At 37.8% G+C, this 17,628-nt stretch overlaps 1 protein-coding gene across 6 annotated transcripts in view; it reads right to left on the bottom strand.

Annotated features, from left to right (window-relative positions):
* Nucleotides 1-534: 534 nt before the first annotated feature.
* Nucleotides 535-17,628, bottom strand: part of LOC142075708 (mothers against decapentaplegic homolog 2) — a 51,859-nt gene continuing 34,765 nt past the window's right edge. For 3 of the 6 annotated variants that reach the window (XM_075137486.1, XM_075137484.1, XM_075137485.1), the window contains 9 exons: nucleotides 16,096-16,185; nucleotides 14,750-14,943; nucleotides 14,108-14,242; nucleotides 10,917-10,991; nucleotides 9,557-9,610; nucleotides 8,245-8,457; nucleotides 6,335-6,472; nucleotides 6,017-6,161; nucleotides 535-2,442 (listed from right to left, as the gene is read on the bottom strand). In XM_075137486.1, the coding sequence (XP_074993587.1) occupies nucleotides 2,319-2,442; nucleotides 6,017-6,161; nucleotides 6,335-6,472; nucleotides 8,245-8,457; nucleotides 9,557-9,610; nucleotides 10,917-10,991; nucleotides 14,108-14,242; nucleotides 14,750-14,943; nucleotides 16,096-16,185 (1,168 nt within the window). In that variant the 3' untranslated portion in view covers nucleotides 535-2,318. The remainder of the gene's footprint in view (nucleotides 2,443-6,016; nucleotides 6,162-6,334; nucleotides 6,473-8,244; nucleotides 8,458-9,556; nucleotides 9,611-10,916; nucleotides 10,992-14,107; nucleotides 14,243-14,749; nucleotides 14,944-16,095; nucleotides 16,186-17,628) is intronic. The other 3 variants (XM_075137487.1, XM_075137488.1, XM_075137489.1) reach the window with 3 other exon arrangements.

Here is a 17,628-nt window from a genome sequence, read left to right on the forward strand (position 1 = left end):
CCACAGGTCCACAGATAGTGTCTGCAGTGCCCTTGTACGCTACTTGGAAGTGCGCACCAAAAAAGGGTACAGTCGAGGTTATTACAACGTTCAAGGCAAAGCAAGCAATATCGCCATAACTGAAAGAACACATACAAAAATCCACAGTAAAGAGACTGCAGAATTAGGTCACCCAACTGATTCAAGTTGCAACCTGCTCATAAATGCAATGGAGTCTTTCACCCAGACAAGTCGCTCTTATCTAACTGTTTCACAGGTGACAGTAAACATCTGAGCTAGTAGGATGTAATTTGATTGTGGTAGAAAAAAGCAACTGCTTTAATAAACTCGATCTGGAGTAGAAGCCTATATCATTAAACACACACAGATCCAGAACCTCCACAATAGCTGTATAAGAAGTGATTTTAACGTCTAAACTGAACCTTTCCAGCCACAACACGCAGGACACTTGTGCCATTTCTTTGGGTGGGTTAGAACGATTCCTAACCTTCAACAGAAAATATATACAGCAATTAATTAAAAAACCAACCATCATGAGAATTAAAACTTTTATTAGTGTATTCACATATTAGGCAAATGCAACACGCATGAAGCTTATTTCTTAGGTTCACAAGTTCTACCAATACATTAGTCTACTGGTAAAACTAGCACAAACTGGTAACTGCTTTGCCAATTTTTTAAAGGTGTCTGGCCCACTTTTTCAAGGCTTGATTTTTGGTATTGCTTCTATGCCCTAGTCATTATGGCATAAAAATATCCATCAATTCAGTCAACTGATTAAAAGCTGTAACACTGGCCACATTTTTGTTCTCAAAGCTAAGTTATCACTAGCTGTACTTACAAAGTACAGTACTAGTGTAATGGATGAAACAATGGGAAAAACAGACAAAGGCAATCCTGCTACTGCCACAATAACAAAAGAATGACAGACAGCTAGATCACAAGATTGTTAGTAAGATGTATATTTTTCAAGTCAGAATAACCCTTCTATACAGTTTCCCAACCCTTCCCCAACCCAGACTTATTTGTAGAATATATTTCAGAATATTTTTAATATGGTGCAGCTGTAGTGTCCAAGGGTTCACAATAACATGCACTGTCACGAAGAACCTAGAAGTCCTCCTTCGCTGGTCATACCTCAGCAACCACTATCCTAGAGGTTTTGCAGAAGCAACTACTTTTAATAACAAGGCCCATTATGACATAATGAATGCGTATGATCTGGTACGTAAGTAAGCTATACAAAGCCACTCAGATCAGAAATTTAAATTCTGTTACTGAAATATGTTAAGAAGCTGCATCTATTTAAAACCTATAGAAAGAGTCTAGTTTACCCTGGGAAAGGATTTTTCAAGGTATTTGGCTCCAAAAACTAAAAACCATGATTTTTAGTGACATCTGTTTAATGAAAAAATACAGATGTAAGGGGTAAGCCAATAACCTTGCGTACTTAATCCAGTATCCAATGCTATGGTAAATTCTCATTCCGTGAGAAAAAACACTGATTTCAACGATTCAAGGTACAAAAAAGTCCTAAATTACATCCATGCCAGCCATACTGCTGGCAACAGATGCATCAACTGAGATGGGTAGGGAAAAGTAGACTCCTAGTGTGATGGATACTCGGAATTTATAATATGAATTCATTTTAGGCCCCATTAAGCATATAAAGTGTCTTAAGATTTCACAGATGAATCTCAAGACATTTCTCTCCCTTCCAATGGAGGGATTTTTTTTTTTTCTTTAAGAAGGCAGCAAAAAGTTAAGCTTTTCTACAAGGAAAGTCTGCTTTTTATGTTTAGGACAACTCGAAAACCTGCTTATATAAAAAAATATAAAAGAATAAAGGAGTAGAGTCTTGGAATTTTATGAGAGATTTGCCCCAATCAAAAAAACAAACAACTATTTATGGGAACTAAAATGTAGAACAGCACAATACTGTGATATTTGAGATCATGATACATTACCTGTACATATACTTAGCTATTCATGTTATTGATAAACCATTAGGACACTCAATTATATACCCAATAAAAACACCATTAAGAGTCTTTAGAACTGTCCCTTCTTCTTTCTGAAGAAGGCATTTCTATACACTAAATTTTCATCTAGTATCAGAGTATAGGAAACAGAATCCACAAGGTGCTTTAATTGATGAGACCTCAAGTGCTGTTTTTCTTTTTTTTTTTTTTTAAAAACCTTTTTGGATAGTAAACAGTTCATGGGGACCACACACAAATACTACGACAGACGAGCTGTTATATTAAGTCTGTTGATTGGACTCGGTATTTAGCCCACTGGTAACGGAGGAAGGAGTTTTACGACATGCTGGAGCAGCGTACTGAAGGGGAGCCCATCTGAGTCAATACTTTGTCCAACCATTGTAGAGGTCCATTCAGATGAAGTTCAATCCAGCAAGGAGTGCTTGTTACTGTTTGCCGCCTAGGAAATAACGAATAACAGCAAAGTCAGAGAGCAGCTTTGGCTGCTATAAAGTTCTCCATCATATGATCAAGCATGTTTCCATCCATATCTACTACACAGAAAGATACCAATCTGCAACCATTACCATAACTGTCACTAAGCTTTTTTCAGACAGTCTTTGAAGGGGAAAAAAAACCAAAAGGCAACAAAAAACCCCAAAACACCCCATATCTATAAAGCACATCAATATTACATGCTTGTCCATAATACATCAAGAATATTCTGCTCTGGAGAAAAAGATAAGAACTGCAGCATTTGCTTCAAGTACCACACCAAAAGCCTTACTTCTAAAAAGAAATTAAAAACTGAAGATTGTCCAGCCAATGTGGTGTTCACATCACAGATAGCTGTGTGCAGCTGCATCTCAATCTTCAAAGAGTCTGCATGCATAACTGCATTTGAATTTTGTAGACAACTACTGAGAAATATGGAATAGAAACACTTGGCTCTGCACTGTCAGCGTGGCCAAACAGCACAATACTATTGCAATCATAAGGTCTGGCTTTTTGGAGCAATTGACAAGATAAATGTATAAGGAAACTGCTAGATGTTGTCAGAAACACTTCATCAAAACACAGTGTGTGGTTATACTGTGCTAACTGATGCTATCTCAGAGGAACACCAACCTTTATCTCTGATTTCCTGTAATATTACACCTCTACATGTGTTTTGTACTGTAACATCCTCACACAAACAATCTGAGTAAAAATGGTGTTTCCCTTGACTTCTATATAAACTTGCCTATAATTTTCCACAATAGAAGCCCTTAAACACCATATAGAAAGCCTCAGTAAAGCTGAAGGACTGACAGCCATAAAAGCTTCATTCACTTTCCCATATATGCTTGTTTCAGAGACCTGTTATTCAAAATCTTTCTTCTCATCTCCAAAGTAAAGAAATCAGTATTGGACATACTGCCTGAGAAATCCAGTTATTTCACTGTACCCACTCCAGGCATGGGAGTTTTCCCAAACTAGACTGGCAAGACTACTGTTGCTAAGCCAGTTTTTCCTAGTAATTCTAGCTATCCCAAAGTCAAAGCAAGGAGGCATTAAGATTCAAAGGCAGCAGATTAGTCAGACACAAACCCAGCCCCTTCATTTTTACTGTCGGCACTGCAACCCTTTGCTTTAAGGAAATCTGTTTATATAAACAGAGGAACTGAAAAGGCAGAAAGATTAAGTCAGTGAGAGGATGGATTTCAAAAGTTGTCTGTGGTTTCACATTTTCTAGGAGAAGAAAGCGGCTGGGGTCTGTGCTCTCTCAGCACTCTAAAACACATTGTTATCTTAGCCCTGAATGCCTATGCCAAAACAAAGTGATCCAATAAAAGAACAATCTAAACCACAGGAAATATAATTCCATTTAGTCTCGAATCCTCTCCCAAAGAAGGAAGTTCATTATTCCACCGCTGTCAACTCCCCTACAATGTGTTCCACAACACACTTCCTCAAAATTTTCTAACTGGTTCTGTTCAACAGCCCTGGCTTTGCACTACACTGGCAGAAGTTGATAAAATAGTGACAGTCACTTAGCAGCTGTCTCAAAGCTAAAAGTCAGCCTCTTCTACCCATGGATTTCCAGTTCACATATCACTAAGTCTCTTTGCTGTAATTACCTCTACTTAACTTTCTTCAGAAGATGATCCGAGCCCTGGATAGTTCCTGCATTAACGTGAACACTTGATAGCCGATCTGAACTTCTACCACCATCCTCAATTCAAGCCAACAGGGATCGAGCAAAAAGCTATAAGCTATTTTGTCTACCAAGCTTATAAAATCTACCACCTTGCTGTATCTACACCTTTATGCACATACGCCATAAGCCTAAAATATAAGTAACGCTTTAGCTTTGCCAAAGCCTCTTCTATGAGAAATGTTTTTGACATAATAATGAAGCATGGAAGTTTTAACAAGAATGATGGATTTTACCCTACTTCCTGGTCTATTTTGACAATTCAGACTACATTCATTTAAATTTGAGGTTGTGTTTGCAGGAGCAGCCTCTTCTTGCTTTCACAAGAATCACAACTGCAGCATAACTCACAAGTTTTGTGCATCAATAATTTATTAGCACCATCTTAAACAGAGATGCAAAGAAACTAGTTCAGCATTATGTCAGAAATCAGTTTCTGTGCTATTCTGGCAGTGTTTCCACTGGAGCTTTTTCAACCCTATGATCTCTGAAAGGTTTATAGACTACTAACAACCAACATTCTCCCTCCTTAGAAATAACTTTACCAAAAGCCTCCCCACTGTTTTAACCCAGCAGTTACACTCCATTCACTTCAAGTTGTCTCCATATCATCTGAGTGATTAAGCCTTTCTTCTGTTCTGATTTGAATGTTGTATTTAATTATGCATAAGCATATACATACTCCTTTTGAGCCAAATCCAACAGTTCTTTAAACTTGAGCCAGATTCTTTCTTGTGTACCTCTTGCTAACAGAGGTACCAATTTATTCCATTACTCAAATTTCTCATTTCATCTAATTAGGCTTTTACAAAATCGGCTTCATTTAGCCGAGAAGCCTCCCCCATGTACTGACGCTGCTATTTACATGTATATATTTCAAGAGCAGATAAAAGAATCAAAACCCCAGGATTTACAGTGAAACCTATATGCCATTATTCAACTTCAGAAATTATATGGATTTAAAAAAAATCATTATGTATTGCAATAGGGTATTGATATGTCGGACTTCTATTCTTTCAGTGGACAATTTCTAGAGAGGTTTAAGGAATTTGTTTAAAACCACAACTCTAGCTCTCCAAAATAATGAAATCTTTAATACTGCTCTGTTAGAAGTCAATGCCTTTTCTTCCCAAGTTCCCGTATTACATTAAAAACAGGCACAGCCCTCAACTATAGTTCTTAGTTTGCGCTAATAGGGAATACCGTTGGAATCTATTCAAAAGCAGATAAAAAACTAATTTTTCCACTCAAAAAACTGTTTTTAGCAGTTTTACTACATAAACACAGTCATCTTACTCCTGCAAAGCTTTTTCCACTACAAGTTCCAAAATATTTGCCATCCCTTAAATGCGTGTTCGCCAGCAGTTTTATTCTGCAGAACGCACTCCAAGTGACTCCAATTCTTTCTGTCGAGTACTACCAGCTGCATCCCACACCACAACCTAGCAAACTCATTACACTCCATACAGAACAGGACAGAGAGCAAAATGACTGTACATCCAACAAACATCATAGCACAAACTGTGAAACTTCTAGATGTTGTCAGTGGTTTCACCACAATAAGCAAGCAAGCAGGAAGGAAACAGAGCTTTGACAACATTCCTTGCTCAACAGCTGACTTCAGTGCCATACTAAAATCAGTTTACTGGTCTTTATGACTTAGGAGCGCCATAGCTGAGGGGGAGAAAAAGGAAAACAGCAGTTCAACTTGCAGACAGCATATCTACAATAGCAGTAAGAAGCCTGGACGTATGGCTTTCAAGCCAGACAGAAACAGTGTATTAGCGAAAGAAGAAAGATTATTAACTCTAAATTTAAAAGCAAAGGTTTTTCTTACCTGTATTCAGCTCCCCACCCTTTAACAAAACTCATTCTTATGGTACACATTCTAGTAAGCTGATAAACTGCTTCAAAACCCTGATTCACAGATTGAGCCAGAAGAGCAGCAAATTCTTGGTTATTAAAGATTTTTAGATTGCATCCTATAAAGAAAAAAAGTCAAAAGGGTACAATCAATGAATGAATACTTGTGTTTGCTACACAGAAGCCTGAAACTATGAAGAAACCCCTTCTAGGTATCAAAAGGAAAGCAACTGTCATGAAGCGAATACGTTCACTAGACTTTTTTGCATGAGACCTTTGGTAGGCTACTAACCTGGTGGAATTTTGCACACAGTTGCAGGATGCCAGCCGTATCTTTGATTACAGTTGGGGCTCTGAACAAAAATCGCGCTATCGCTTAGGCACTCAGCAAAAACTTCTCCACCAATGTAATAGAGACGTACTCCCCTTCCTGTAGCAAAATTCAAAGGAACTCTAGTTATGAAATGACCCAAGCAGATTAACAAACAAGGGAGTATTTTGTTTCAGAGAAGGCCAAGGTTTTTCTTTATAACAGAAACAGAAATCAATTATCTGCAGGACCACACTGCTGGGCTGACAGCTGTAGCAGGAGCAGAACACAATTAACTTGCATTTTTCTCCCACGAACATACAATATTTGAAGGAGAAGCAGAATAATTTTTGGTCAAGAGCGAGATAGAATTTTCTAGCCATGTAACCAAATCCAAGTTAGGAAGCAGTGTTCATTACCAAATAACTTTTTCACTTAAAGAAATAAAAAGATTAGATTCAAGAGCATTAAAACTTGTGCTAATATTACAATGTCATATGTGAAGCGGCACAGGCCACTATGGCAAAAAAGGAAAACACAAGTATACCACTTCAACACTCTCCGCTTACATGTGCCCACACTATTTCACAACCCACTGCATACCTCTTCTCTGTACTACTTTGACAAAAACAACAGGACTTCACTTAGCCCTATTATAAAAAGATACCCATAAGAAATCCTATTGTTCACTTTTAAGTTGTGATCTTGCTCTCTCTCTCAGTGGAAAAAATCTGTATGGGTTATTTCTAGCACAAGTAAGACAAGTAATGTACAATTGATCTCCCAAAGAAAACTATTTATAATTAACAGGTCCTTTGTAAAGGCTATAGTTTCTCTTCCCCTTTTTCTTTAAAATTATTTTTCAAACAAAATGCAGGCTGCTCTATAAAAAAGTGAGAGCTCATTACATTTCTGCTTTTCCTCATCATTGACCATTTTGATCAGTCAGCACAGGCACAGCCTGGGTTTCTGCACATCTGATATTTTATTAGACAAGCATTTGGATTTGGCACAGAGGGAGTCAGAAGGTTCTACTAAAGAGATTGAACTTTTTTACTAAAAGTAAAAACAAAAAAGTCTCGTCAATGTTGCTAAATAAAAGAATCCAGAAAAAAAAAAAAGAGTAGTTTACTGAAGAACTTAAAGCCAAGATGCTGCAGTGTGGAAAACAATATTCTTTACTAACCATTACAAAGAAAATCTTGATCATGTCAAAACAGCGTGTTATCTCAATGGCAGCTTTTCCTATTTCAGAAAAGAATTCAAGAAGTACTACCAATGTCCATTCTGCATTTTATAAATTAGAATAAACTAAGCAACATGTTAATATTTTGTCATTAAAGCTTAAATTTCAATTATAAGCAACTCTGAATATAAATGCTACCCAGGGCAGAGTGGTCCAAGGAGGAGCCTGAAAGCCAAAAACCTGCCGCTCGGGATGCTTTGATGCATCATCTTTTTCCAGAAGCCAGAGAACAGCAATGTGAGCAACAGAAATCCCGTACAGTTGAGTGGCTTCCTCCTGTGCCGCTCCCAGCCTGACAGCTGTGTGACTGCTGCTGCCACCAACTTAGTGACTACCGATTGAGGAAAGGCAGCTCCTTTCAGTTCCAGCCGTCACTACATCTCTTGGCAACTGCAACCAGCTGTGGTAGCAGAAGCTGCTACATTTCTCCCTCATTTGAGAAGGGGTGACCTCTGCGTCTTCCCACTTCTGTCCTTAGCAAGGGAGACCAAGCTCTCCTTGTCAAGCCTCAAGAGAGAAGTTCAATGGCTGGCTGCACAAGGGTGACAGGATCCCAACAGACAGATCTGCTCATCCTACCTGGATCATTCCAGATAATTTAATGGCTAAAATGAAATTAAATACTTAAAAGATCAGAGATTTTTACCTATGTGTCGCCTTGTCATTTCCACTGTAGCATTTCTGTTTACATTGGAAAGCAGACCTAGACAAAATCGTTCTGAATTTGATGGATCTGTAAAGCCATCTACGGTCAGGGAAGGCTGGGATGCATGGAAGGTTTCTCCCACTCTTTGATTCAATTCGTAATATGCTATTGAACACCAAAACGCAGGCTCCGAGTAGGTAACTGGTTGCAAGTCTAAAAAAAATTTTAAAAAACAAGCTTAACATAGAATTTGAGGCTGAAAAGAAATCTGCCCTGCTATTCGTCTCTTCCAGAAACGACAGCGGTAGTCTCCTCAAACTACTCAAATTATATTTTGCTTGCTGTCATTTTTACCTACCCCAGTAAACAGAATGGAATTCAATATTCCACACAAGGGAAGGAGGAGGGGAAGGAGGGGTGATCTAATCTGACCACAGCTCATGTAGTTCAGTACTTGCATTTTGCTCAGTAAAATGATTAAGCTAATGTTGCTGTCAGTGCCAGACGTTGAGACATTTCTGTTGCCTTTCTATAACTTGCAAAAATTTTGGCAACGTTAAAGAAAAGATTAAACTATCAAACACTGAACCACACAAAGGCAAAAAATATTAATATGAAAATGATGTTCCCTTGTATCACACCATGTCTTATACTGTCTCTTTATCTAAAGGCAGCTCTAAGCTCCTTTTACTCTCCCCTACTAGAGCTCAGTATCTTCCCTGTGCATCTTCAGCTTTTCCTGCGCTGCTTCCCCTTTTTACCTACCCTAATTACTTACTCAGCGTTCTGAACAGCATTTTCCTGTCACATCCTGTCACCATTCCTTAAACAAACCCAAGGGAATCTGATCTTCCTGAGGCATTTATACAGACACACAGCAATGGCACCTGATCAAAGCAGGTGGGCAACTAATGTGGGAGCAGCAATTGTGTTGTGGTCACAGGTGAAACAGTAGATGAGAACAGCAGCAGAACACACATACAAGGGAGACAGCAAGTCTGGGCAGCACCATGCATAGACTAATGTCATTTAAACTATTTATTTTATAATTGCTATTCCTGCACACACAACTACATTCTTCTTTCTCTTTGCTAGAAGCTCAACAGTTACAGAAATAGAGTAGTTAACGAGTTATTAACCCAGCCCTATTATGTTTATCACCAGGAAGCCAACCTAATAGTCTCCTCCTAATACAGCTCTTACTGTTTTAAAGTACATTTTCATTTTTAATGTAATTATATATATATTTATCTCTCTCTCTCAAGAAGAGTCATCACACACAGAGAAACAATTAAAAGTATTTCCAGCTTACCCAAGCTATGATTAACTGGGGAGAGAGTACTAGGAGACAGCTCTGCTGGAGATCCTGTTGAAGCAATACAGATTGTTTCAGAGCAAATGATTCTTGTTATTTCAGATGGGTAGGTATGACCATTATCTAGATATAGTTTTACATTACAATTCTTTGGAATAAGAAACCTCAGAAATCCCACAACCAGTTTTCCAGCATGTCACATGCTTATTCTGAATTAAGATTACATTTAATTTACCAGACTCCTGGGAACCTACCCCTCCTTGTAAAGACTCAATTAACATCTTAGTGTTGCATTTGGCAGAGCTCTCACTTCATGCACACTCTGTGAACGTAACTTTATTTATGCACTTCTCCAGTGAGAAGGTAGTGACTTCTTCCCAAATTCAGTGAAAAAAGCTAAGAAAAAGTGGATGAGACAATCAAGATACTACCTCTCTATTCTCAAAGGAGAGGGTTTACCTCTAGAAAAGAACAAGCTGGATTTCCTCATTTGAGGAAGTTATTCCTTCCTGGAAGGACGAAGGAAAAAACTCAGAAAAACATGAACTCTCCAACACAATTTGTGCACTAGTAGGCAAAATACAGAGAGGCTTTGCACAGAAACACTCCTACAGTGACTGCTGATGTCAGGCTTTTTTAATTAAGGTACCTATTGTCACACAGTGGGAAAATATTGCAGTTCTTACAAAAACTAGTGCAGTTGATTCTAATTAACTGAAAAAGGTTGCTAACATTAGCTAACCAAACATACATTGGAGGAGTCTGCCAGCACAGAGCAGGAGGTTCTTATCCAGCACATTAACTGTGCTTTGTCCAAGTCTAAGGCCAACCAGATTATCTAGAATCTCTTTCATACTAAGGCACAAACGCTTAATGTTTCTACTACTCTTTCAATAGAGCCTTCCATACAAGAATTAATTTGAAACATGGCAGAAGTGATAAGGTTGTCAGAGTTAGGAGACAGGTTCCCAAAATGTAGCATTTCTTTAATTTGTTTAGGCCAAATAGACATTTTGCTCAATGAACCTGTTTCCAGAAGGTAAAGCTAGGGGTAAGTTAAAACCAGTAAACTACTAAAATCTATTTCAAAGCTTTCTGATGAAGACTTAATTAGACCTGTATGCTTTTGTTATGAAACAAATGAAATGTATTTAATATGGCACAGAATGTTTTAAAAGCATTCCCCTAGCAAAAAATTATTTTGTTTACAAAAGGTTGAAAGTGATATTTTAAACAGAAAACACCAGGTTGTACAGAGGGCTGCTGCCATCGTCGTTTGGGCTGAATTCATGCCACTATGCACAGGGATCACAACTAGTAATCCCAAGTCTTTAAAGTAGTGAAAAATAAATGTTACCTGTATCCATGCTTTGGTTCAACTGCTGGTCACTCGTTTCTCCATCTTCACTGATATATCCCGGAGGTGGTGTTTCTATCAAACAAAAAAATAAAATCCACCTATTAGTTCAACGACTGGGGAAATTTCTAAGATTTAGCATTTGGGGTTTTTGTCCTCAAGTCTTCACAAGCTCTGTATGATACCTGAATACTGAATTAGAATTTCATTTTGCTGTCCCTTTTTCCTTCCAGTAGGACATTAAACGCATTACCTGCCTTACTGTCTATGTAAAATGTATCATCTCTTGTACACCAGTCAATTGCTCGAATATGTTATATAATTAACATATAAGCCTTATTTGTTCCATTTAATACAAGATACTTTCACTACAATGAGTAACAATTTTGCAATTGTGATCAACAGCTTTCACATTTAGGAGAATTACAAATGAAAAAAAAAACCATCTGGTGACTTCTACAAAAAAAAAAAACCCTGTGAGTTGTCTTTATGTAGTATAACCATCAGATCAGATGCCCTCCCACGCCTTATAGAAGTTGCTAGATTTAAAGTTCAGTCCCCAAATCCGTTTTTCTTCAATATCCAACAGTTGATTTCACTCAATGATAACTGTATTATCTACCTAGTCACGCCACACAAGCTCTATTATCATTATTATTCTTACTTCCAAGCTCTATTGAAACAATCATCTATTCTTTTAACTAGCTTTCTGTAAAGATGGAGTTTCATGGACCGAAGTAAACTCAGTAACAAGTTTGAAGGATTCTGATACTAAAAACTGTCTAATTCCACAGAAATATCTTCAAAACCCAGGAGAGTACGGTTGTTCCTTTCCTCCATTCAAAATGTACTTTGTAATCCAGATAATGAGTTAACCAACTGCCTTTCAGGAAATAATTTTCTTTGAACTGGGCAAATGTCTTTTCCTATATATTAAAGGCAAAACCTGGATTTCTTTAGTAAGTGTTTATAGCCAACTATCTTTACAATCGCTTTAGACTTGTCTCCGAGACATCTGAGAGATTAAACACATTTCATTACATTATTACCAAACAGCAGAAATTTAAAGATAAAGCCTTTTGCTTAAAAATTAAAATCAAATTATATCAAATATCATGTCTGAGATTTACAGCAATATAGTAAGATCAGAAGGAAGTCAGCGAGAGGAAACTAGATCAAGTTAGTTGATTAAATAAAAATGAACTGAAAGAGTTGTATCTTTGGTTCATTCTGTAAAACTAGTGTGCTAAATATAGATGTGACAAAACTCAAGCGAGAATTTAAAAGGAAGATTAAAGGAAATCTTTACTAGCAAGAGTATGATGACAAAAATCATATTTGTTTTGAACATTTTTATAGAATTCATTGTGATAAAGTGGACTCCACCCATCTCCAAAGAGCCACGGTAAAAGGTCAATAACCATTTCCAATCCGACCCACGCCTCTTGTTTCCAGTTGCTAATCTAGGCTCTTTGGCACAGATTATTTTCCATATCTAGTCTCTGTCTGAACAGAGAAGATTTCCTCCACCTAGTACTATTAATACTGTTTTAGGGTCAGAGGTTGAGCACCACCACAGCTGGAAACAAATGCCCAAGTGCGGCATTAAAAATTCTTAGCAGAGCTTGAACGCTGCCAGCAGTTTGGACAATGCAGCTCAGCACATCCGTAACCTGAAAGGGAACATACAGCCCCGAAGGCCATCCTGCACCTTGACGATCCCCATCTTCCCAGCTGTAGGCGAAACCAACCTCTCTGTAGACCAAGTACTGCGACAGTATTGCGGTGCAAAACTAGCATGGTTGTTAGTCTGGCCTGCCGCTAAAGAAAACGGTTCTCTGAAGCAGGCTGTCAAGACACACGAGACTTATCAGAACCTAGCTAAGTATTCACGATTAAGTTAGCAAGGTCAAATAAAGTAAGATGCCATGATATGAATACAACAGGAGGATGTCAGTGACAAAGAGAAGGAGGCAAGGTGTGGTTAGCTGTACGAACATCTGAATATCATGCGAATACCTGCAATCACCTTGAACAGACTTCCTGCAAATAACTACCTAGAGTTGTTTTAGCTCATTTTCATAGCACTGGATTTTCAAATGGTGGCTTTCCAGTAAGTTGCTTGCAAATGCTATCAAAAGCCCTCAGACTGAGTCAAGAAAGTATGCATAAGTTAAGAAAGCAACACCAATTTCTAGCACCTTAAATTGCTCTTTGAAGATCTCCTGTCCCTAGGCACAAATTAAACAGATGAGATCAAATTCATTGAAAATTTTTGGTGCCATTTCTGTTCTTGGATACATTTAAAAAAAAGACAAGCAACGTCCTGTTTAAGACATGTAGATACAATTTGTACATTGCACATATTTGAGTTTCAAGGAAGTCCTCTTGTTTTTCGTGAGAGTCCAGATCCGAATTTTCAGCTTGTTCATAACATAGCTGCATTAAAAATTTATGGGGAAACTTCAGCTTTGCTTGGTTTTACACTCCAGGCAACTTCCTGAAGAGATAGGAAACAGGAAGTTGGGGCAGGAAACAAAGGTCGCTGATTTTATGTATCAATAAGGGTACAGGCTTTCGGGTGCACTGCAGCAGATTAGTCTTGGTATTTGTTTTGGGGTGGGGAAGAGGCAAAGAAGGGGAGGAGGAATTTGTTAAGAGTTCAATATTGTTAGGTCGTTCTTTCATCCTAAAAAGACAAAACTGTATGCACATAGTAGTAACAAATACACAAAGCAGATCTTGACTGATTGTGAACTACAGATCAAAACACTTTTTAAGTCCCTGTTTTGCAACGCGAAGCTTTCTCCACATACTACACATGGTGGGATTGAGAAGCAGTTTACTACTCGATCTCCAATAACCAGCATTTGGCAACCCCTATATGTTTGTAAAACAGGCTTAAAGCATAAGGTGAAGGTCTACTTTGTAGTCATTAGCATTTTGAATCTTAAGCTATTGAAACCGAGTAAGCTATTGTGAAACCACAGCAATGTGGTTTCACACAGGATCGTGTTCTGCAAATAACAGTGTTCAGGTATTTCCATTGGAATTAATACACAAAATCAACTAGATTTAATTTATTCGTGCATCTTCCAATTAATCTGATCACTTAGAAGGATGAAATTACCATCTTTGTTCCAGTGGCACAATGTTAAGTGTACTCTTTACGGTGGGAGTTAAGAAAATACCTGGTATGTAATTGCTCTGTGGTTCAATTCCAGCTGGAAAGTTAGTGTTTTCAGGAATGGAATGGGTGTAGTCATCGAGAGGCGGAAGCTCCGTTAGAATCTCAGTGTGCCGTGGCACTAGTACGGGAGGCAAGACTGGAAAAGCAAAATTCAAAGCATTAGTAAGACCTTCAAAATACACATTTCTGTGAGCTAAAAGAAAAAAAATAATCTAAAACATTAACTATTTCTTCAGATGTTTTGAAATTTTCTGACTCTCAGTACTGCTAATACTGCAATTGTACTGCTAGTTACTGGAAGAAACAGATTCCTGAGGTGCCTCTTGAGTAAGACTATTCCACATCAGCAAAGGTAAGTCATCTCTATTCTCCTTGCCATGCCGGACCGTACTTAGCCAGCTGGAAACTGCTAGCAGTACTGGAAGTGTTTATGGGGTTATTCAAAAGATTCGTAAAGACAAGATTTTTCAGTATCTTTACTATTAAAAACTTCCAGAGGATGATATTCTCAAAAGCTGTATCTCTAATCATCCTGTACTTCTGGCAAGAGAAAGCATCATCTTTCTCTATTTTTCATTTAAAACATTGTGCTGAACAAGTACGTACAGATGCTGCTACAGAAAGTCAGAAGCAGTCTTCCTACCTGGTGTCTCCACTCTCTGGTAGTGGTAAGGGTTTACACATACTTCATCCTTTTTAAGATTAAAAGCATATTCACAGTTTTCAATTGCTTTAAGTTCATGGTGACTGTGAAGATCTGGCCAGCGCCACAAACGACAGTAAATAACATGCGGTAATCCTTTACGATGAGATACCTGTAGACGGCCATCGAGAGATCTATATGGGAAAGATGTTGAGAAGCATTTACAGACTGCATGCTGTCTCTTAATCGCTAAAGCAACAGTGTACACACATGGGATGGGCAGTTTATTTATTCTCAGAATTCAGTGGATTGACACTGTTAGTGACATTTATACTCTTGTTAAAAAGCTTCAAATGTGATAAAAATGATGGTATCAAGCAGTGTCTTAACTTATTTTTGAGCTGCTCAAATTATTGCCAGTGAATTTAGAGTTCATTAAAAGCTACTTTACCTCCAACCAAGTATTTAGGGTGATTGCTTCATATACATTTTTTTAAATGCAGAAGACAGTTGTTAAAAAAAAAAAAAAAAATCACACACTTAATAGTCCCTTCCGCTGCTAAACCTCAAGGCTTTACTGTGGCATGGATGCTTTATAGCTTTAAGTATAAGAATTCCCACAGGACTGCAAATAAGCCTATAAGCAGTCAGCTGCCCAAGTGATCCACATGGCAGTATAACTGTAATGCAAAAGGCATGAATGCACATCTTGTAAGGGCTGTACAGTTTATCTTCTTGACTTCATCTGCCTTGCTACCAGCTGAAAACGTTTTGCTAGTTTTAAGACAGACTGCATATGCTTACACAAATGCAGATGTTTATGATTGTTATGGGATGGGAGACAAACCTCAATACACAAATCAAGTAATGTGACATGAAAAAATAAAGACCCTGTTTAGAATTTGCCCACCATTAACTACTGAAGAATTTACAAACAATTCTTTAGTAGCTCGTATCTGAGCCAATTAGCAAGATTTAACTGAAAGCTTGTGGCATACAAAGCAGTTTAAACACTTTGTAAGATTAGGTCTAAAGAATTAAATATCCCAACTTTGTTAATATAAATACCAAATCACATTAGAGCTTGCATTTAACAAGTCTTCCCATTCTTTCAATGGCACTGGCGTGAAAAAGGAATATTCCAGAATTAGAGTTTCATTGGTCAAAACATCAGCTGAGAACACTTGGATTTCTACACTGGCAAGCAAGTATTTTAAAATGCTGTACCATGAGAGGCCTAGGAAGCATTTTAGTCTATTTTACAGCTAAAGCATCCCATTACAGACCCTCCAAAGCCAATCCCTCCCACAAGATTTCTATGATGCGAGAGAGGGCAGAATATTCACCTGGTTTGTTCAGAGAAGCTGTAAAGGCCTGTTGTATCCCACTGATCTATCGTGTTTGGTGTACTCAGTCCCCAAATTTCAGAGCAAGTGCTGTGCATAAATTGAAAACAAAAACAAAAAATTGATATGAATATGGAACATGGTTATTCAAAACACCATGATGTCAAACATGGAAAATGTACAGAATACTTCCTTTCACATAGAAGATAGAGCATTGTTAGACTTGCATTTAAACTGACATCTCATGCTATATTTTCTATATGAAGGAGGCTATCAAAATGGAACACGTGATTCAAGGTAAATGATAATGTTTTTAAAAGGTGAACAAGTTCTCTGGTTTTAAGTAGTCAATACAGTTGTAATGTTCCTTAAAACAGGCAAAACTTCCTCAGCCTAGCTCTTAACAAAATTCAATTTTCAAGGGTAGTTTCTGGATTGGGTTTTTTGTTTTTGTTTGTTTTTAAACATAAGCTTCCCTAAGACTTCAAACAAAGGCCATGTGTATCTGAAACTGAACATCACAATCTACCTTTCAGGTACCACCACTTAAGCATTAATCTCATTCTCCACGCACATACTAATTTGCTGCTTTTCCCAAAACAGGAAAATTTGGACTCTGGAAAAAAGCACATTGTAGCTGATACCTCTCGCTGTTTTCCATACTCTCCTTGATTAAAAACCTAAATATTCTTTTCCACTGTATACAAAACACAGGATGTTTAACACAGTTTTACAACACAGTATTTTAACTCTTAACTATAGAATAAGAAAACTTTAATTGCTAAATCAAGCAGGAGGAAAGGAAAGGCAACTATTTCTTTACCAAACTGGTTCAATGACAAGATCACAACAGTAAAGAAAAAGGAGCCTCCAATGATAGGCACGAACTAAAAGCAGCAGCAGATTTAAGTAAAGCAAGAAAACAGCATGGGCTCGTAAACGGGCAGCACATTTTCAGAATCATAAATCAGGCTCAGCTCTATCCCAGACTTGCTGTGTGACCATTGAAAACTGACAGTTTAATTTACATAAGTAACACACAACTAGACTTCGCACCTCAGAAATAAAGAGAATTTGGTTGACAAGCCACTTACAACTCCACTCCTTAATGATAAAGTCTGAAGTTTGACTGGCTGCTACATTGCCTTTAAAGTTAATAGTCTCTGAAAAGTTGCAACAGAAAAGAATCCAAGTTCACCAATCTCCTGGTTTTAAATATAGGCTTTGCTATTTAAATTTAAGCTACTAAGCTTAGCTGATACACTCACAAGTTTGGATTGAGTGTTGAAGGGAAGTGAAGCAGGTATTTTTATTTCTCAGAGAAATAAATAGAAATTTTATTTCCTTCACAGAGAAAATTCATTAGTATTATGAAACAAAAGAGCAGACAGCACAGCACTGTACTTAAAACCACTTTCAGGGCTGACAACCATCTCGGTTCCACGGTGACTTTAATAAAATGTAAGTGTGGGCTACCGCCAAAGGGAACGAATGGTTCTCGTCCCCTTCTTGCCTTGTCCCACACGCCTCATT

Source organism: Calonectris borealis, chromosome Z, assembly GCF_964195595.1.
Source record: "Calonectris borealis chromosome Z, bCalBor7.hap1.2, whole genome shotgun sequence".
Classification (NCBI taxonomy): domain Eukaryota; kingdom Metazoa; phylum Chordata; class Aves; order Procellariiformes; family Procellariidae; genus Calonectris; species Calonectris borealis.